The following is a 22,473-nucleotide window of genomic DNA, read 5'->3' as shown; positions in this document are numbered from 1 at the left end:
TGTGCTCCGCAACAAGAGAGGCCGCGATAGTGAGAGGCCCGCGCACTGCAATGAAGAGTGGCCCCCGCTCGCGGCAACTAGAGAAAGCCCTCACACAGAAACGAGGGCCCAACACAGCCATAAATAAATAAATAAAAATTAAAAAAAAAAAAAGTTTCTGCCTTCATAGAGCTTAAAGTTTTGGGGTAAGGAGTTCCAGGAACAAACATAGGTTTGCTTAATTTAGTTAACTTAGTTTAACTTCATTTGGTAAATAAATGTGCTTTAATTTCAAAATAGACTGAAAACATAATACAGTAATTTTAGCTCACACTGCCTTTCCTCAGAGGAAATATTACAAAGCTAGATGATTTACTCAAGTTTACCTCAATGATCTCTTTTTTACAAATTCTCAAATTCTTTTTTTTCTGACTTTTTTAATGGTATTGTAATACAGATCTCATGCTTACACTGTTGTAGATCAGGGTTTTCCAGGCGTTTGGATTTCACAGGTCAGTAATATATTTGAAATTCAGGAGAATTGATAAAGGATTGCCTGCTTTAATTTTGCCAAGTAAGGACACTAAAAAACAAAAACTATTGTCACCATCATTTCTTAAAAGAAAGGACATTTTAACATAAAAGAGTATGTAGGACATAATCTTAGAGTACAGAATAGTCCTCTACATTGAAGAAATAAAATGTTATGAAAAGCTCATTACATTGTCCTTATTTCTCATTTTGCCACAGACCTTTAGAAAATGTCAACAGAGAACAATTATAACTAATTGTAATTTTGGTTTTCCTCTTGATGTTGCTAAGGGATTTTTCTGACACACTATTTAAAGAGGTTGTGTGATTGGATTTTATCTTTTTTTTTAGAGGTAAATTTTATATAATGGATTTATGTCTTGTGCCATATGAGGGACATTGTCTTGGAATGCACAGGGCAGCAGAGTACGATGTCAAATCTAATCATGCCTCTACACTAACTAGCCTAGCTGTGTGATCTCGGTCAAATCATCCCTCATTTTTGGCTTTTGATTCTCCATCTTCGTAGAGCGAGGATCATTTCTTACATTTCTTGCAGTTCTTAAACTTGGATTCCATGTTGATAACTTTGGTAGCTAGTATCACACTTCCAAAAGTATGTGTCTAAAGATTAATAAAAATTTTTACTGTCTTTCTAAAAATTTGGACCAGGCTCCTGTTCACATTCCTTCAGCTGAGAGCATTTAATTGTTCATACATGATTAACAAAGAAGTGTAATTTCATGACTATGTACTTTAAAGATTTACCATAATTTTTTTGTAATGATATTAGCTACACATGGAGATTTGACTGTTTTCTAGCTTGGGCCTTTGGGAAATTCTTATAAAATCTGTTGTGATAGATAATGTTCAGAAATCTGGTCTGTGTAAATAAGTGGATGGAATTATAAGTAATTTCATCTTGGAAACAAGAGTATCTAAAAATATTAGATTATTTTAAATTACTTAAAATTTAAAAGGCAGCATTTTAGGAGAATTATTTTTTACTTTATAGATTTGAAGTTTTTGTTTTTGTTTTTTTTGTGGTGTCCATAGTTATTCTGGATGGTATGTACCCCTCAGTTCTCTTAAATGGTGCTATTTCAGCACCTTAATTTTGTGGTATGCAAGCCTCAAAAACTCTTCTGCTCCTGCTTTTAAAACTTGTCTCAATCTAGTGCTTCATGTGACTCCAGTGTAGAATATAATGAAGCACCTGGTAAGTGCCTTGTGAATTTGTGGATTGATCCACAGTTGTAAACACCACTGGTTTCTGCATGCAGTTTTTTACATAAAATTCTGGTGAATGATTTTTAAGGACTATCTGAATGACAAATTAGATTAAGAAAAAAAGAATTTCTTTTTCAGCCGCAGCACGTAGCTTGAAGGATCTCAGTTCCCCAACCAGGGATTGAACCCAGGCTATGACAGTGAAAGCCCAGAATCCTAACCACTAGGCCACCAGGGAATTCCCCAAGAAAACATTTTGAAAGTGGTTTTTGGTATTCTTCATAGACCTCTGACCTTGATTTCGAAAAACTGCCATGAAGACGCCTTGTTAAAATTGAATAGTTCTGAAATGAATCCTTTCAGAGGTCCTGGCTGAGTAAATTACTCTCCAGATAATTTTATAGAGTAAAAGGTACAGATCTTAATACAGTTGGCTGAAATGTGACAAATGTATATAAATGTAACTCACATCCCAATCAAGATTTAGAACACTTCCATCATCCTAAAGAAATAACCTGGTGCCATTTTCCAGTTAGTCTTTTCTGCCACTGTGTAACCCTCCTGCCAGAAGCAGCCGCTGTTCTGATTTCTATTGCCATAGATAGTTTGGCCTGCTTTTAAGCTTTATATAAATGGACTCAGTACATGCTCTCTTTGTATAAGGCCTTTCAAACATCGGGCTGATGTTTTTGAGATTCATGTTGCTGTATGAAGCAGTCATTTTTTCCTTTTTGTTACTGATTAGTATTCCATTGTGTAAGTATACCACAGTTTGTTTATCCATTCTGCTGTTGCTGTACATCTGATTCAGATTATGGCTATTATGGATAAAGCTTCTATGAGCATTCTTATACAAATTTTGGTGGGGACATATGCTTTCATTTCTCTTGGTAAATACCCAAAAGTGGAATTGCTGGTTTAACCTTATAGGAGATGACCAGTTCTCCAAAGTGGTTGTACCATTTTATGCTCTCACCAACAATGTATGAGAGTTCCAGTTGCTCTATATCCTTGCCATCATTTAGTGTTGTCAGTCTTTTTAATTTTAGCCGTTCTAGTGGGTGTGAAGAGGTATCTCACTGTGGTTTCAATTTGCACTTTCATGATGCTTAAATGATGTTGAGCACCTTTTCATGGGCTTCCTGGCCATTCATATATCTTTTGTGAAGTATCTGTTCAGTGTTTTACCCGTTTTTATTTTTTAATTTTAATTTTGTCTCTTATTGAGTTGTATTCATTCTTTATATTTCAAATACAAGAGCTTTGTCAGTGTCTTAGGTTGGGTTCCCCAGAAAACAGACTCTGAGAAGATTTGCATGCAGGAAGTTTATTGGGGAGTGCTCTTGGGAGTAACACCTGTAACTGGGTTACAGGTGTAACATGGGTTACTGGTAACCCAAGTAATTCTTGAGAGCAATTAGCTCTTTCTCTTTTCGGTACATACATCCCTTTCCTCTCTTCTCATCTTCCCTTAATTTGCAAATCTGGGGTATCTTTCATTTCCATTTCCCAGAGTAGAGCATAGTCAAAATGCTGACAGGACAATCTTCTTTCCTAGTAATTTATTCATTAGTTTGAATTGTGGAGTTCTGAAACCAAGGCCTTCAAATGAAACGGTATGCTCAGTCCAGTTCAGTTTTACCCTCGTTTTTGTCCTTCCTTAGCAGTAAAACTTGACATTCATGATTTTTTTTAAACAAAGGTGACTTTTATGAATTGTTTAGAGAGAATGATGAGAAGACTAATTACCACGTCACCTTCTACACAGAATAGAGCTGTTTTTCCATCTTGTGTTCTCCATGCTCTGACAGTTTGTCTCAAATGAATGCTGTGATTAGCAGTACTTTGGTGAGTTTAGTAACTTGGAAAAGACAAAGACTCTTAGAATAGCTCAGTATTGAGCATTAAAATAGTAACACCAGTTGTCTGGTGTCATTTTTCCAAAATGCTTTGGCCACTTTCTCCTATTGACTCCTCTATCTTCACAAGACATGTAGAAATATTATTTTACAGAAGAAAAGTTGAGGGACTTCCCTGGTGGTGCAGTGGTTAAGAATCCGCCTGTCAATGCAGAGGACACGGGTTCAAGCCCTGGTCCAGGGAGATCCCACGTGCCACAGAGCAACTAAGCCTGTGCGCCACAACTACTAAGCCTGCGCTCTAGAGCCAGTGAGCCACAACTACTGAGCCCACGTGCCACAACTACTGAAGCCTGCACGCCTAGAGCCCGTGCTCCCCAACAGGAGAAGCCACTGCAATGAGAAGCCTGCGCACTGCAACAAAGAGTAGTCCCTGCTCACTGCAACTAGAGAAAGCCTGCGTACAGCAACAAAGACCCAACGCAGCCGAAAAATTAATTGATTAATTAATTAATTAAAAAATAAGAAGAGTTGAGGTGCTAACTTGTTAACTAATTTGAACATGGAGTCAGTTCTGCCTCCCAAGCCAGTGCCCCAACCACTGGAGGCATTCAGAACACTCTCAGTTTATAAGTAGTTAATGGCTATCCTGAATGTATGAAGGGGTGACCTGGCCTAGGTGCTAAGGGGATTTCCCTCTTGCTATAGGGCAAGTATTAGCTGGTGCTGACATTGCAACTGTAGTTCCCCCATTTTCAATAGATACACAATAGGTATAGATCCCTTCTTTGTTCCCAAACAAGAAGGGGGTAATGTTTCAACCAGCCTTTCAGCTAAAAACCCATTTTCCTATAGAGGCAGTACTTGTACATATATATTCCCACAGCTTCACAGTTGCAAGTTCAGTAGTATATTAACTAATACAACCATTGTTATTTTTGCTAACCTCATAAAAGAAACTAAAACAGAAAAGTTAAGTACATGATACACTACTAAATTATTAAAACTTTTCCCTAAGCAACATAAATGCCCTCTTGTAGGTTTTTTTTTTTTTTTTTTTTTAATTTTATTTTTGGCTGCGTTGGGTCTTTGTTTCTGCGCACAAGCTTTCTCTAGTTGTGGCGAACAGGGGGTACTCTTCGTTGTGGTGTGCGGACTTCTCATTGCGGTGTCTTCTCTTGCTGTGGAGCAGGGGCTCTAGGTGCGCGGACCTCAGTAGTTGTGGCTCAACGGGCTTAGTTGCTCCATGGCATGTGAGATCTTCCCGGACCAGGGCTAGAACCTGTGTCCCCTGCATTGGCAGGCAGATTCCGAACCACTGCGCCACCAGGGAAGTCCACCCTCCTGTAGTTTTAAAGATCATTTTTCATACTGCTAAGACTTCAGGAAGCCATATAGGATACATCACCGCTTCAAGAAATTTTGAAACTTAATCTTTTGTATCTTGTATGTCAGGATACTATCTCTTAAAGAAATCTGAGTGAAAAGAAAAAACTGGGATTAAGTGGATTAAAACCATAGATCATTTATGGCATTGATTGTGATGATGGTTTCACAGATGTATACTTATTTCCAAACACATAAAGTTGTATGCATTAAATATCTATAGCTCTAGTATGTCAACCTTAGTCAAGCGTTTTTTGAAAAGCTATAGGACATTTTAGCATCAAACTGAATATGGGGACTTCACTGGTGGTGCAGTGGTTAACAATCCGCCTGCCAATGCAGGGGACACGGGTTCGATCCCTGGTCTGGGAAGATCCCACATGCCGCGGAGCAACTAAGCCCGTGCACCACAACTACTGAGCCTGTGCTCTAGAGCCCGCGAGCCACAACTACTGAGCCTGTGTGCCACAACTACTGAAGCCCGTGCGCCTAGAGCCCATGCTCTGCAACAAGAGAAGCCACTGCAATGAGAAGCATGCGCACCACAACGAAGAGTAGCCCTCAGTCGCTGCAGATAGAGAAAGCCCGTGTGCAGCAAGGAAGACCCAACGCAGCCAAAAATAAAATAAATAAATAAAATAAATTTAAACTGAATACGTTTTTCATTGTATGAGTAATACGTGTTCATTGCAGATAAATTTAAAATGTGTTGTAGGGACTTCCCTGGTGGCACAGTGGTTAAGAATCCGCCTGCCAATGCAGGGGACATGGGTTCGAGCCCTGGTCCGGGAAGATCCCACATGCCACGGAGCAACTAAGCCCGTGTGCCACAACTACTGAGCCTGCGCTCTAGAGCCCACGAGCCACAACTACTGAGCCCGCGTGCTGCAACTACTGAAGCCCACATGCCTAGAGCCCACGCTCTGCAACAAGAGAAGCCACCGCAGTGAGAAGCCCGCGCACTGCAACAAAGAGTAGCCCCCACTTGCTGCAACTAGAGAAAGCCTGCATGCAGCAACCAAGACCCAACACAGCAAAAAAAAATAATAATAAATAAATTTTTAAAATGTGTTGTAAATTATATATTACACATTATGTTTATAATCTATAAAGTAAAAAATTTGTTAAGGGTAATTTATACTTGTTCTACTTGTATGTATACCTTTTCAAAAGAATTATGAGATTATCAATGCATATTGTTGGCCACCAGCTTTTTCCTCATAACAGTACACCATGACTTTCTATATCCATGAATAGACCTGTATCATAATTCTTAATTGTTGAGTCTTGTGCTACTGTGATGAAGTATTAAAGTTGATTAGCTAGTCTCCTTTCTTGGACATTTAGGTTATTTTCAGGTTTGCATTCTTAATATGTGCAGTGGTCATCTTTGCATAGTTCTTTCTTTCTTAGGATAAATTTCTAGAAGTGAAATCGCTGGATCAAAGAATTCACATTTTTGAGGCTTTAACTCTAAATTGCCAAATTGGGGTCCAGGTAGGTTGCAGCAATTCACATTTCTTCCAGTGTTAGACAAGTATGCTCATTTCTCCCTATTGTGGGTAGTAGACAAGTGTTCCCACATCATTGCCAATCTGGTAAACTTAAAAATGGCATCTCCTTGTTTTAATTGGCATTATTATTCGTGAAGCTGACGCTTTTTCATGTTCAGTGGCCATTGTAGATTTTGGCCTCACAGATAAGCAGCTCACAGCCTTCATTGCAGATACTTCAGAAACTTTACCCTGTTCATTCATCAATCTTTTCAACAGCTTATGTTTTCTTTCCAGGAGCGACTAAAGCTGGTGACTGTTTTGGGTGCTGGCCTTCTCTGTGGAACTGCCCTTGCTGTCATCGTGCCTGAAGGAGTACATGCACTTTATGAAGATTTTCTTGAGGGTGAGAAAGAGAGACAGGCCTTTGAGATACGTTATTGATGTGGAGGGCTGAAAGGAGAAGCTTAGTGTTATTTTTTTCTGAACACGGTTCATGTTTGCCATAGAATATATGCCAAAACATATCTTTTGACGTCTTTGACAATAAACACATCAATAGCAGTTTGTGATTGAATGCCTCAATCCATGAATACCACTTAAGATTTATTTGCAATAATGCATGAATTCTGGGCTTTATAAGTATGAGTCATTTTTTAATGTCCATGCAAAAACTTCCAAGATCCTACATGATAATGATTGTATTTTTAGTGTTTTTTAATTGAAAAAAATATATAGATAAACACATTTGGATTCAAGGACCCTTTATAGTAAACTTTGTAGTGAGGACCTCTGTAGTAAAGGATAACTAAAAAATTAAAGAGACCTTTCCTGACAAGCAGAGAACAGTATAGCTGTATAAGAGAAAATGCTGAGCAGTGTCAGCTTGGTTCACTCATCTGCTAAATGATTTGGTCCTTCACACCAGCTGGAAGGCATACTTGATGCAAATTTGTGATTCAGCAAAATCAGATTCCTACTTGTCATGAAACTTCACAGATACCTGTGAAGGACTGAAACCACAAATGTTAAATTGGTGAACTGAATCTTCAAATGCCAAGAGTCTGTTGGACTTTAAGAATAGTATAAAGAGGTAAACACCTTCCAGATTTCTTACTAGTTACGGTATAATAAATAGTCTTTCAGGTCTCAGTAGAGGAAAAGAACTGTGTCTTTTATCCAGATTGATGATGCTCTTATGCCCAGGGTATGAATATGGGCATAATGGTAAAGAGTGAGGATTGTGGAGGTTTCATTGCAAAACAGGACAGAAGCTGAGGATTGGTCAGCCTTAGGGGAAAAAAATAATAAATCAGGAGCCTTAGAGCAGTGGTTTTCACCCTGTTTTGATCGTATATTCTATTGGGGAAAAAGATATACATGTGCTATTGTACTGATTTACTCTGTACATTATAAAACACGCTCCTTAAATAGAAAATTTTGGAATATGAGATTTAAAGTCCTTTCATATTCTAGTGGATCATCTTGGATTTTTCTGGATGTGATCATTACTATCCTGATATCCTAGGAAACATTCAGACTATGATTAAATAGACAATTAAAATTTGTTTTGCTTGTCTTTGTGCTAAGAATTATGGGTGGCAGTTATTTCCTAAACTTGTCTGATAATAAAAGTTCCTTGAGGGAGGGGTGCATTTTAAAATTGTAGTTTCCTGGCCGCCAACCTAGACTACTGAATCAGAATTTCCAGGGAAGGGACCTGGGAATGTCTAATTTTAACAAGTTGTCAAATGATTCTTATTAGACAAGTTTGGGAAACACTGGGGTAGAGGAAAGAACTGCTTCAGGTTTAGTTTTTGTTTGTTTGTGTTTTAATAACAGTTTTATGAGATAATTTACATACCATATTTCAGGTATAGTTTTAAAGTTAAATGTAGCTACTATGTGTTGGGTTGCTTTCCTTTATTTTAATAGTTTTCCTGGTTTTGTCCTAAAATAATTTTGTGGATTCATTTGAAAATGAATGTGCTGTATAAACCTGTTTTTTCAAAAATAAGCATTCTGGTCTCTTTAACCTTTTCACCATAGATTATTCTCCTGCCCTAAGCCATCATTAAAAAAATCTTTTAAGGGGCTTCCCTGGCGGTCCAGTGGTTAAGACTCCGTGCTTTCACTGCAGGGGGTGGGGGTTCGATCCCTGGTCGGGGAACTAAGATCCCACAAGCCGCCCAGCCTTGCCAAAAAACAGAAAAAAAAAAAACTTTAAAAATTATTTTCATTTATATATTTTACATTCACTCTTTTTGGCGTGAATGACTGCATTTTGCCAAACGCATAAAGTCAAAATGCAGAACAGTCCCGTCACCCTCATCCCCTTTTGTAGTCAAACCTTTCCCCCAACCTGGGGCAACCTCTGATCTCTTCTCTCTCTCTATAGTTTTGCCTTTTCTGAATGTCATATACATGTAATCTTGTAGCCTTTGGATCTGACTTCTTTCAGTTAGCATAATGAGGTTGAGAGTCATCATGTTGTTCTGTGTATCAATGGTTTGTACCTTTTTATTTCTGAGTAGTGTGCCATTGTTTGGATGAACCATTGTTTGGATGAACCATAGTTTGTTTATTCCTTCACCAGTTGAAAGACATATGGGTTGTTTCCAGTGTTGGTGATTATCAGTAAAGTAACTATAAACATTTGTGTACAGCTCTTTGTGCGAACATGAATTTTTATTTCTTTTGACAGGTGGAATTGCTGGGTTATATGGTAAGTGTGTGTTTACCTTCATAAGAAATTGCCAAACTTGTTTGCAAAGTGCCGGTACCATTTTGTATTCCCCTCAGTAATGTGTGAGAGTTCCAGTTGATTCCCTTCCCAACACTTGATGTTGTCTATTTTGTTTTAGTTTTTTATTTTAGTCACTCTAATAGGTGGGTAGTGGTATCTCAATGTGGTTTTGATTTGCAATTTCCTAATGGCAAATGACGTTGAACATCTTTTCATTAGTCACTCTATTAGGTGGATAGTGGTATCTCAGTGTGGTTTTAATTTGCAATTTCCTAATGGCAAATGACGTTGAACATCTTTTCATGTGCTTGATTGCCATTGCTGTATCTTCTTTGATGGTATCCAATCATTTGTCCATATTTTAAATTGAGTTTTCTTATTATTGAGTTTGGAGAGTTCTTCATGTATTCTGGATACAAGTCCTTTACTGAGATACATGATTTGCAAATATTTTCTCCTAGTCTGTGGCTTCATTCTCTTAACAGTATCTTTCACAGCGTAGTTTTTAATTTTGATGAAGTGAATTTATCAGTTCTTTCTTTCATGAATTGTGCTTTTGGTGTCATATTTAAAAAACCTTTTGCTAAACCCAAGTTCACAAAGATTTTCTCTTTTGTTTTCCTCTAGAAGTTTTATAATTTTAGGTTTTATACTTAGGTCTATGATCCATTTTGAGTTAATTTTGAACACAATGTAAAGGTTCATTTTTTTTTAATAAATGTATTTATTTATTTATATTTTTAATTTTTGGCTGCATTGGGTCTTTGTTGCTGCACGCGGGCTTTCTCTAGTTGCGTGAGCGGGGTCTACTCTGTTGCGGTGCATGGGCTTCTCATTGCGGTGGCTTCTCTTGTTGAGGAGCACGGGCTCTAGGTGCACGGGCTTCAGCAGTTGTGGCTCGTGAGCTCTAGAGCGCAGGCTCAGTAATTGTGGCACACAGGCTTAGTTGCTCTGCGGCATGTGGGATCTTCCTGGGCCAGGGCTCGAACCCGTGTCCCCTGCATTGGCAGGCGGATTCTTAACTACTGCACCACCAGGGAAGTCCTTCATTTTTTGCATATGGATGGATGTCCAATAGTTCCAACATCGTTTGTTGAAAAGACTATCTATTGAATTGTCTTTGCACCTTTGTCAAAAATCAATTGACCATGTTTGTGTTGGTCTATTTCTGGATTCTCTGTTCTGTTCCATTGATCTGTTTGTCTATCCTTTGCCAATACTACATTTGTCTTGATGACTATATCTTTATAGCAGATTTTGAAATTAGATTGTGGAGTCCTTCTAACTTTGTTCTTATTTTTCAAAATTGTTTTGGTTAAACTAGTTCCTTTGCCTTTCTATAAAAATTTAGAGTCAGCTTGTCAGTATCTACAAAAAAAATCATGCTGGAATCCTGATTGATATCGAATTGAATCTATAGATTAATTTGGGGAGAATTGACATCTTAAGAATATTGTGCCTTCCAATCCATGAACACAATATATCTCTCCATTTATTTAGGTCTTCTTTGATTTCTTTCATCAGTATTATAGTTTTTAGCATACAGATCTGCAAATATTTTGTTAGATTTATACCTAAATATTTCATATCTTTGTGCAATTGTAAATGTTACTTTTAAAATGTCAATTTCCGATACTCTAGTATTTAGAAATTTGATAAGCTCCATGTAACTTGAGCTGCTGTCAGGGCAAAGTGGCAGGAGAAAAGAGAGAACAGAATAACCTGTTTTCCCCCCATACTCTTCAGACCACTGGGGCCCTTTTCCTAGATACTGTGGCCAGAAAGATGGTGTATTTCTTGGGGTTTTAACTGCTGTTGTTACTGCCATGAAGTTCTGCAGCTGGGGCTGCCTTCAAGGTAGGGCTGGGAAAGAAAAGAGAGGGAGGGTAAAAGGAAAAAAAAGGGGAGGGCTTCCCTCCACACCAACACCTCTCAGCAGTCCCTCTTCCTGGTCCTCTGCTAGAAGGACAGGGTTTCTTTTGAAGTTTTTGCTGCCCTATCTCCTCTTGCTATTGTTTACTCTTTATAGTCTTCAGGTAGTTGTATTTTGTCCAGAGTTTTTGTCGTAATCAGTGTGTGATTGAGACTATAGTGGGTTTACTCCACCTTGGCCAGCACCAGAAGTCCCCATCATTCTTTTTAAAAAGTAAAATGTTAATATTCCACTTTATTAAATTTTGAGGTAGCTCGACCATGATGTTAGTTTTAAACTAAGCTATCTCCAAATTTTCCTCATCTCTCTCTATACTGATAAGTCACATCACTTTAGTTTCTGCTACTTTATCTTTTTCTCCCTCCACCCTTTTCCACTCTTTCTTTATTGTACATCAAACCAACTTTTCTCCAAACTTTGAAAAAGGAGTTTATTTACATGTAACTACAGCCTATGGTTTAGTTCTTCTGTGAACCTTATAATTATGATAATTAACATTTTTTCAGAGCTCAGTGTACCATGTTAACTAAGTGCTCTGACACTTTAATAAGCATTAATAAGCATTATTAAATACGAATTAATGTAAAAAGGAGCCTCTCACATACTCTTCTGTATTTATAGCTCTAAAATCACTGACCTTAAATGATTATCAGCGTTCATGTGAGAAAACCATCTTTCTATAGAAACAGAAGTTTTGAGAACATAGTTTATTGAGTACTGCAGTGCTTGTTTACTGTGGAGCTAATGTTTGAAACCACCATAATTCTTTGGAACATGAGAATTGATATGTTTAGGAAGGCAGACTGTTGGTCAAAGACCTAAATATAAATGTGATGTGGTCAGAAACTGTTGTGGTCAGAAATGGTTCAGTATAGATTATCCCACTTATTTCTCCAAGAATGCCATGTGTCAGATTCTTTAGAGAGATACAGTTATCATTTTATGGCTTTCTCTGTCATTTTGCTCTACATTTAAAGTAGAGGGTTAAATCTGCTATTATATTTAATTAACTTTTATCCTATCATTCATTAATAAAAATGGAGCTCTTTAAGGCTCTTGTTATACTTTACTTTCAGGATTCTGAAACATGGATGATCCTGGACTAATACAACCTATCTCATCTACCTCTTATTCTGTCTGCTAAAATGTCTAGTCTCTGCTTTTTCCCTGCCCCTTCCTCTCCCTTCCCCCCCAGCATTGTTTTATTGTTCAGTATTGTATCTGACCAGATAATCAGGCCAACTATTTCATATAAGATGTTTAAAAATAAATCTCCCAAATTAATTCCATTAAATGTGCAACTGTGTTCCTAAATATTCAGTGAGCACTTAACCGCATACAAGGTTTTGTGTGAATATATTGCCTGATCATCACAGCAACCCTCTGAGGTGGATACTATTTTGTAGATGAGGCTTTTGAGCCACAAAGAGGTTAAATAATTTGCCCAAGGAACTCAGCCAGTAAGCGTCAGGACCAGGATTTGAACACAGGCTGTCTTACTTGGAAGACTACACTTTTTTTTTTTTTTTAACATCTTTATTGGAGTATAATTGCTTTACAATGGTGTGTTAGTTTCTGTGAAGCCTACACTTTTAATGACACTCTGCTACATGGTGGACTTTGTAAGGAATTTCACATTACCAAAACACTGTTTGTCTGCTAAAGAAATCTAAGTTTCCTACCTTGTAATGAGATTCTTGTCTTTCAGAAACACAGTATTTTGACAAGAGATTCACTAACATCCCTTTAAAACGTCAGCTTTATACATTTGACTATGGTCAGTTTTCTGTTTTACATGAGAAACAGAATGCATCATTATTAAAAGCTACACCACCCTATTACTGAAAACACGTCAAGTGTAGAGAACTGTCTGTCTTTGCCAGAAAAAGAAAAGTATATAGTAAAAATCTGTGAAGGTTATAAGGTGTGAGTAGAAGTTAAGAAATTTAAAACAACGAGTAAAGGCCAAAAATATAAAAAATCAAAACTGGGGATCACCTCAAAAAAAAAAAAAACAAAAAAAAACCCCAAATTACCTGAAGGTTTGATTCTTAGAATGCTTTGTCCTTTGTACATGTTAATCTGAAGAAGGAGTTCCAACAAATCTGTTCAGAGGGTAAATTGGTTCTAGTATATTTAATTTAACGTATGTGTCTGTGTCATAGAAAGGCTACATACTATACTGATGGAACTTACTGGAAGGATTCCTATGTGAATATCTAGGGAAAGAATTAAGCCCATAATGATTTGCTGAACACTCTGTTAGTGGTACGAGAAATATATGTCTGATGAGCAATATCCAATGATAATACTGGGTTTATATACTTTGCAGTGGGATGAATGTGACGTGGAACATGTCTCAGCTAATGAATTACCAACCAGTGCCCTGAGTAAAACAGACACAACGATAACAACCTGAAAGTTCTTTCAAGAATGAGTAACACATGTCCACAACATAATGTATTTTAATTAAATAGCTTGGTTTTTAAAAAATTTTTATTTTATTGAAGTATAGTTGATTTACAATGTGATGTTAATTTCTGCTCTGTGGCAAAGTGATCAGTTATACATAGATATACATTCTTTTTCATATTCTTTCCCATTATAATTTATTATAGGATATTGAATATAGTTCCCTGTGCTATGCAGTAGGACCTTGTTGTTTATCCATTCTATATATAATAGTTTGCATCTGCTAATCCCAAACTCCCAATCCATCCCTTGCCCACTGCCCTCCCCCTTGGCAACCACAAGTCTGTTCTCTATGTCTGTGAGTCTGTTTCTGTTTCATAGATAAGTTCATTTGTGTCATATTTTAGATTCCACATGTAAGTGATATCATATGGTATTGATATTTGTCTTTCACTTTCTGACTCACTTCACTTAGTATGATACTCTCTAGGCCATCCTTGTTGCTACAAATGGCATTATTTCATTCTTTTTTATGGCTGAGTAGTATTCCATTGTATATATACACTACATCTTCCTTATCCATTCATCTGTTGATGGACATGTAGGTTGTTTCCATGTCTTGGCTATTGTAAATAGTAAATAGCTGGGTTTTGAGATCTCAGTTTTTGCTAGGTTGAGTTTCATGTCCCAGAGTAGAAGGAAGGAGGGATGTGTTAATACTGAATATCTGGATCCCATTACTAATCTGTTTATGTACTAATAAGATCATGGGATTATCACTCACTTTAAAAAGTTTTTTTTGTTTTGTTTTGGCTAATGCTTGCAAATAAAACCAATAATGCCTACCATTCATTGTATATAATCCAGTAAATATTTCATGTTTTTATATAAAGTTAAATTCCACTTAAGTATAAGTATTCAGATCTTTTATGGAAAGCTTCAATCAACAGCACACTTATTTCAAGCCATATATATATATGTATGTGAATATATATATATATATATATATATATATATATATATAGAATAATGTTGCTGACATTTTACTTATTTGCCACAATTTTACATAAAATTAGGTGTTAACGACTTCAAAATGGGAACGTCAGGAAATTATGTACTTGTATCAGTGAATGCTCAAAAAATGTTGGAACTCTTTCTTTAATTTACCTCCAGAGTACGCAGCACACTTAGATGAGAATCATCAGTGGCAGCAGAATTTTCCTTGAAAGTAGTTTAGGTTCGGAGAAATATACAACTTATTCAATGCCAATCTGTTTGATAAGATAGGTGACCTGTTTATTCAATATTATTTTAGATCAAAAGCTGGTGATACTAGAAAGTATGACAGTTTTATTGTGATTCATAAACTTGACTCTGAATGCTATACCAAGAGTTCCAAAATTATTTAGATAAAGAAAGCATTGTTAGGATAAGATATAGAAGGATCTTATACTTATCTAAATTTAAAAATTCTGATATACTTATACTTTATGAAGGGAAATAATTTTGGCCACCCTTTGAAAGTTGTAATTAGGCTTGACATTTAGTTTCAGAACTGTGGACACCCCAAAAGTAATTATCTTTAAAAATTGTTATGCAACTGTTCACAAATAATAGTATGACTAACACCCTTTAATAAGGTGTTAACCCACCTTTGTACCTAAGCTCGCTTTAGCATAACCTTTCACCTAATTTAGCATGTCCATCCGTTACCTATTAAGTCTGGATTTATAAAGAAGCATGTGCATAATTATCTTAAAACATACAACTAAAAGATTGTATTTTATTTCCATTTAAAAAAATCTTTTTGCTTAGGAAGTAATTAATTGCATAACTTTTGAGATGAAATGCCACATTAAAAAAATACAGAAGTGAAGGCCATTTTTTTGCCTTCAACATCAATTTGTTGAGTATCTACTCAATTTATGGCCTTATATTGATTGTTATCCGTTCATAGATATACAATATAGCCCCTGCCTTCAAGAATTCACAGCCGATGGAAAATGAATAAATTAACAGTCAGTGACAGCAGGGGCTGGCAAACTTTTTCTGTAAAGGGCCAGATAGTAAAGATTTTAGGCTTTGTGGGCCATATGGTTTCTGTTGCAGTTACTCAGCTCTGCTGTCATAGCATGAAAGCAACCACAGACAATCATGAACAAATGAGCATGGCTGTGTTCAGTGCAAATTTTATTTACAAAGCTAGGCATGAGCCTTTGTCCTGCAGTTTGCTGCTGTCTGAATTATGGTATAGTGATATAAAACCTGTGGTAGACACATACTACTGTGCTGTGTATACGTGACTAGAGGAGGACACAGAAAATCTCAGGGAGGAAGGGACTTATGAGCTGAGTCTTGAAAGACAAGGTGTTATCCAGGAGAAGCAGCATGGAAGGCCCATGGATTCATTAACTCCTGCAGAGTCTAAGCAAAGGCAGAGACAGGAGCCCATTTTGTTAAATATTTAGTGGGTACCTTATGAAAAGATAATCATTCACATCCTTTCCAATAGCATCTTTCTAAATAGTGTTGAAAATTGTAGTTACCAAAATTCTATGACTGACTTCACATGTGTAGTTTCTTTACATCTATAAATATGAAGAATTGGTTTGTATATTAAAACAGAAGCATACCAAAAATTGCCTTGTCTTTAGAGAAAGTCAAGTGTTTTACTTCGTTTATTTATTTTACATTCTTGAGGCCATGCTAAGCTATTCTCCCAGCGCACAGAGACCTACTTGAAAAGTAATGAGTTCTGTCATCTCAGTATTGGTCATCAGGGTACTGCATTTTGAGTTTATTAATTTTTTATTGAAATATTGCATACAAAAAAGTATATGTCATACACACAAGAAAGTACACATATTGGCAGTATATAGCTCAATGATTTTTCACAAACTGAACACCCTCCTTTTACCATGAGGCTACATTTTAATTGTCCAACACTACTGATCAAAATTCTTAGACTGCTTCTCTCATAAACTTAATTATTTTTCATCTCTGAGCTTTCAGTAAGTTCTCTGGCTTAAAATCCTTACTGCTAACAATAATTTTGCTTGCATGAAGGACAGGGTAGGCACATTCTGTCTGCCCACCTTTTCCTCCTAGACCTGTCTAGCGTTCAGTCCTCTTTAATTGATCACTGCAGCGTAGGCTTCTGATTTCCAGGAAATACCTTTTATTCCGAAATCATCCATTTCTTCCTCTGAAAGTCTCTCTTTACCTCCAGCAGTGCTTCCAAACTGAAGGTAGCAACTCTGGATCTTGAAATAAATTTAGTAAGTTGGACTTGTGACTGGCATTTAAGAAGAGCACAAAGGAGGGACAAGACAGATGAAGAAATAGAATAGTGCATTGTAACCATTGTAAGGCTAAGTATTATTTTTTGCAACTTTTTATTTAGTTTTTCATCTATGTGTGTGTTTACTAGATCATGATGTAAAATTTATTTTTTACTAGGGATCATGTCCTTAAAAGTTTAAAAAACATTGTCATAAGTCTCATGTCAGCAATATCAAAAACTGCTTAACATTAGCACCATTAACATTAACTGCTGATACTCGTAGAACTTGTTTAAATTAATAAAATGGAAATTTGGGGGCTGGAGGAAGTTTTTTTCTGCCTGTCTCTTGGAGGAGCACTCCATCTCATTTTAAGATGCCAGTGTAACTCAAACAGAGACGTTACAAGAAAAAATGTTGCAGACAGATATCCCTCATGAATGTAGATGGCACAGTGCTTTACCAAATATTAGCAAATTGAATCCAGCAATATATAGACAGGATAATACATTTTGACCAATTGGAGTCTGTCCTAGGAATGCAAATCAGGGGTTGGATTAATATCCAAAAACCATTTTAATTTATTATCTTGATCGAACATAGTAGAAAAACCATTTGATCATCCTTAACAGGTAGAGAAAAGGATAAACATTTGACAAAATTAAACTCCTATTTATATAAAAAAAAAAATTCTCAGCAAACTAGGAAAGAACTTCCTTACGGAGAAAGGGTGTATTTGAAAAACCTACAGATAAGATGCCTAACACTGGGAACAAAACATGGCTGTCTCCTCTCAACCACTTGTACTTAACATTCATTGTACTTGGGGTCTTGGCCAGATGCTAGTCTGCAGTAAGGCCAGAAAAAGAAAGAAAAGGCATAAAGATTGGCAAGAAGTAGAACTATCTGTTTGCAGATGACATGACCACCTATGTAAAAATGGTTAAAAATTTAAAGCCTCACAATATCAAATGTTGACAATGGAATGGAGCAACTAGTACTCTCAGACATTGCTGTTGGATATGTAAAATGGTACAACCACTTCGGAGAACAGTTTGACAGTTTTTTTTTATAACGTTAAACATACATACACCCATCAGTTCTGATCCTAGGTATTTACCCAAGGGAAAAGAAAATGTGTATCCACAGAAAGACTTGTACCTGAATGCTCATAGCAGCTTTATTTATAATGGGCCAAAATTGGAAATTACCTAAATGTCTATCAACAGCTGAATGGATAAACAAGTTATGATATGTCCATACAATGGAACACTACTCAACAAAAAAAGAGGACCAAACTACTGATATGTGCAAAGCTTAGATAAATCTCACAATGTTATACTGAACAAAAGAATCCTTATGCAAAAGAGTATATATTGCATAATTCCATTTATATGAAATCCTAGATCAGGGAAAACTCTGGGGACAAAAAGCTCTTCAGTGCCTGCTTGGGACCAAGAGTGACATATTGACTCCAGGGACGCACAAGAGAACTTTTCTGATATTTTAAAGTACTGTTCCATATCTTGACCTTGGTGGTAGTTGCTAGAGTTTTTACATTTGTGAGTTATACCTCAATAAAGTTGATTTAAAAAAAAAAAAAAGAGAGATTTAGACATTTTAAAACAAGTAAATGAAATCACTATTTGGGAAAAAAATCTTAAGATTAAAAAATTCCTTTGGGAAGATGAAAAAGTTTTAGAGATGGATGATGGTTGTACAATGATGTGAGTGTACTTAAAGCCACAGAATTGTATGCTTAAATGTGGTTAAAGTGGTAAGTAAATTTTATGTAATGTGTATTTTACCACATTTTTTAAAAAGGTTAAAAAAAAAAAGAAAAAGCTGTGTAAACAAACAAAAAATCTTTCAAGAATTAGAAAAATACATGAGTTTTTATTATCTTAAGATGGTATGTGCTTTGTGCTTCTCAAAAATGACTTTTAAAGAATTAAGGCAGGCTCTAAAATATTGCAACAGACTTATGTAATTTCTTTGGTCAAAGATTAAAATGCTTAATCTAATTATAAACAATAAATGTGTTTAGTATGTTAGCCTGTATTTGTGAAACACAGCAAAGATCAGGATTCTGGCCTTGAAGTGTTTATGTTTTGAGTGTCAAATACGTGAGTATAATAAACTAGCAGTATTACTTAGCCAGGTGTCATTTACTGTAATTCAGAGTATCCCAACAATCATATTTCTAGAACAATCGTCTTTCTAGAAGGAAATGTCTCTTTTAAACTGCTCTGCCCTTTTGGTTTCTAATTAGTGATTGTCCCCTGAGATTTTTAAAGCTAAAAGTGTTTTATACTCAGTTTGCCCTTTATTTGCAATTTTTATATCAACCTAAGTGTAAAACTAGATAAATTTGATTGTAATTATTTTCACTGTTACTGTTCTTCATTTGCCTATTTTCATCAAAATAAACCTTACTGTGGTTTCTGGTGAGATTGGTATGAATTTCTCTAGCCTGAAAGGAAGATTTGGGGATGATATCCCTTGGGAATGACTGCTTTCTTGCTTGGTGATTTGCTTCCACTTCCTAGGTTTTGGGAATAATAGGCAGTTAAAAGCTCTGCATGCCAAAAGCAGAGGACCCTTGGGAATTTTTTCATCATGAACTTTAAGTTAAGGGAGTTTATGATTGGCTAGATTATAATATAGGAAGTGAATGTCTTTGCAGTAAAATCTGTAGAGCTTGAAATACAAAAGAATGGAAGCTTCTACATGAAGATGTTTTGAGGGGGAAAACACATTTTCTCTTTACGGTTCATTCTGCTCTAGGGAAACACCACCAAGCGAGTCAAACACAGAATGTGATTGCATCAGACAAAGCAGAAATACCGGTTGCCCATGAACAGGAGCACAGCCATGACCACACACAGCTGCATGCCTACATCGGTGTTTCCCTCGTACTGGGCTTTGTTTTCATGTTGCTGGTGGACCAGATTGGCAGCTCCCATGTGCATTCTACTGATGGTAAGTAGCTCCAGGGTTTTCTGGGCAGTGCAAAACATTTGCATTTTAGGTGATCACAAGTGATTGAATAATTCAATATGTATCAGTGGTCTTATTTAGTGCTAAAACTTTCTCAGGTTCTGGTGAACATTTCATTCATTTGAGAAAGCTAGTGGGTTGTGCCATTTGGCACAAGGGAGTGTTTATTGGATTATTACCCTGGTTATTTTAAAGCTCATTTGATGGAGGTCTAGGGCAGAAGTTCTTAACCCTTTTAGTGCCATGGAGCCTTTCAGCAGTCTAAAGCCTGTGGACCTTTTATTGGAATAATGTTTTAAAATGCATAAAGCACAGTATAGGATTACAGAGAAAATCAATTTAATACAGTTACTAAAACATTAAAACAAATTTGTGATATAGTAATGTATGTCTTCTTTATCAGCGCATTAAATAATGAGATAATATATTTAAATCATAAGCAAGTTAGAGTTAAATTTAATTGTTTAGGACATCAGTATAACAGCTATTGTTGAGTAGCTTGACTAAGAACATTAAATTCTGAGATGGGCTTTAACAAGGCAACAGAGTGTCAAGTTGAACATCCAGTTGATTTGGCTTTTTGTTTTGATGGTTACTAGTGTAGAAGAGCCTGATTCACAAAGATATTTTATTACAAATGTACTTGAACACATTTGTAGCTTGCTTTCCAGGGAAAGATAAGCTTCTTTCAAGGACAACTAGAATTCTCCAAGACTTTTAAAGTTAATTCCAGTCATAGTAACTTTTTTGTCTTGAGATCAATGAATTCATCTTCGGTTAGATCAATATCTTTGATATGGTTTATATTAAATAAAAAAGGATTCTGATCCATGATACAACTTTGATGCCATCGTGATATAAACTTTTTTGATATAAATACATATGAAAAGGTTATAATGGACATAAGGGTTTACAGATATTTCTTTTCAAATACATTGACAGAGAATTTTGCAGATAGGAACTGCTAGAAAGCAGCATAGATATCTTGGTCACCAGCAAGAGATCCCACGACTTCTACTGTTTTGTGGCTGATGACTGTTAGGTGTAGAGTTGCCTGTTAGTTGCCCAGCTCTGTCACATGAGCATCTACAAACAGGAAGACTGCAATCAATGCAACGTGGCAGCACTTCTGTAAGCCCTTAATTTATTTTTTTATTTTTATTTTTTTTCACACACACACACACACACTGTATTTTATTTTTACAAGAGATAAGTAGACTGACACCAAGCATTGTACATGGATGACCACAACAAAAGCAACAATGATTGCAATTACCAAACATGAAACACACTCATACTATGTCATAATATTGACATTCAGTCCAGTAATCCTCCACTGTAACAGCTCCTTTACTTTGCAGTGAAAATTGATTTGTATATTCTTTGCCTCTGAGTCCTTGTGGGATTTTTTTTTTTAATTCAGACAGAAAGTCACAAAAATTATACTCATCCTCATCAGTTCACTCAGTCCCATGTAATTAATTTTTTTTTTCATCTTGATCTTTTGTTAGCACTTTTATGAGTTCATCAGTTTTTCATTAGAGTTCTGAAAATGCTTATTCATTCAGTTCAGCAGTACAGTCAGTTACCAGAAACCTGTACTTGTCAGTCTTTTCCATGAATTTCTTGAAGATGAAAGCCTTTTATAGGAACATATTTGCAAAAGCATCAGAGTACACCCAGAACTGTCTGTAAATGACAAAAGACTTAAAAATGACCACTGTTAAAGATTTGATGAAAGTTCATAATAATGCAGTTGACAAGAACATTAGTTATTTCTGAGATATACATTTTAAAGTAATAACTAGGATTATTACTTATAACATTATACCAGAACATATAAGATTTTTAGAAATTTCATGTAATGTCTGAAACATTTATATTAACATATTTCCATACATATTTCCATACAAATACAAATATAAGATTTTTAGAAATTTCATATAATGTCTGAAACCTTTATATTAACATATTTCCATACATATTTCCATACAAATACAAATATAAGATTTTTAGAAATTTCATGTAATGTCTGAAACATTTATATTAACATATTTCCATACAAATAACCCAATGAAAGTTTAGTATTAGTTGTTTTGTTTGTTGTTTTATACTGCAGGTTCTTATTAGGCATCAATTTTATACACATCAGTGTATACATGTCAATCCCAATCGCCCAATTCAGCACACCACCATCCCCACCCCACCGCAGTTTTCCCCCCTTGGTGTCCATATGTCCATTCTCTACAACTGTGTCTCAACTTCTGCCCTGCAAACTGACTCATCTGTACCATTTTTCTAGGTTCCACATACATTCATTAATATACGATATTTGTTTTTCTCTTTCTGACTTACTTCACTCTGTATGACAGTCTCTAGATCCATCCACTTCTCAACAAATGACTCAATTTCGTTCCTTTTTATGGCTGAGTAATATTCCATTGTATATATGTACCACAACTTCTTTATCGATTCGTCTGTTGATGGTGTAAGCCCTTAATTTAAAGTAGTGATGAAAGAGAGTGATAAATGTTTAAGTTTACTTCATTTTGTTCTACAGCGTCAATACGTTATACTCATTTATGCAGTTAAAATTTTCCTTTATATAGTTTGCAGCGTAAAG

At 36.0% G+C, this 22,473-nt stretch overlaps 1 protein-coding gene across 3 annotated transcripts in view; it reads left to right on the top strand.

Annotated features, from left to right (window-relative positions):
• Nucleotides 1–22,473, top strand: part of SLC39A9 (solute carrier family 39 member 9) — a 49,905-nt gene that overhangs the window by 14,004 nt on the left and 13,428 nt on the right. For all 3 annotated transcript variants that reach the window (XM_082384418.1, XM_082384416.1, XM_082384417.1), the window contains 2 exons: nucleotides 6,776–6,884; nucleotides 19,638–19,832. In XM_082384418.1, the coding sequence (XP_082240544.1) occupies nucleotides 6,776–6,884; nucleotides 19,638–19,832 (304 nt within the window). The remainder of the gene's footprint in view (nucleotides 1–6,775; nucleotides 6,885–19,637; nucleotides 19,833–22,473) is intronic.

Source organism: Balaenoptera borealis (assembly GCF_965194805.1).
Source record: "Balaenoptera borealis genome assembly, chromosome: 3".
In the NCBI taxonomy this organism is placed as follows: Eukaryota; Metazoa; Chordata; class Mammalia; order Artiodactyla; family Balaenopteridae; genus Balaenoptera; species Balaenoptera borealis.
Note: the sequence above shows the minus strand (reverse complement) of the source record. Positions and strands in the feature narration are given on the sequence as shown.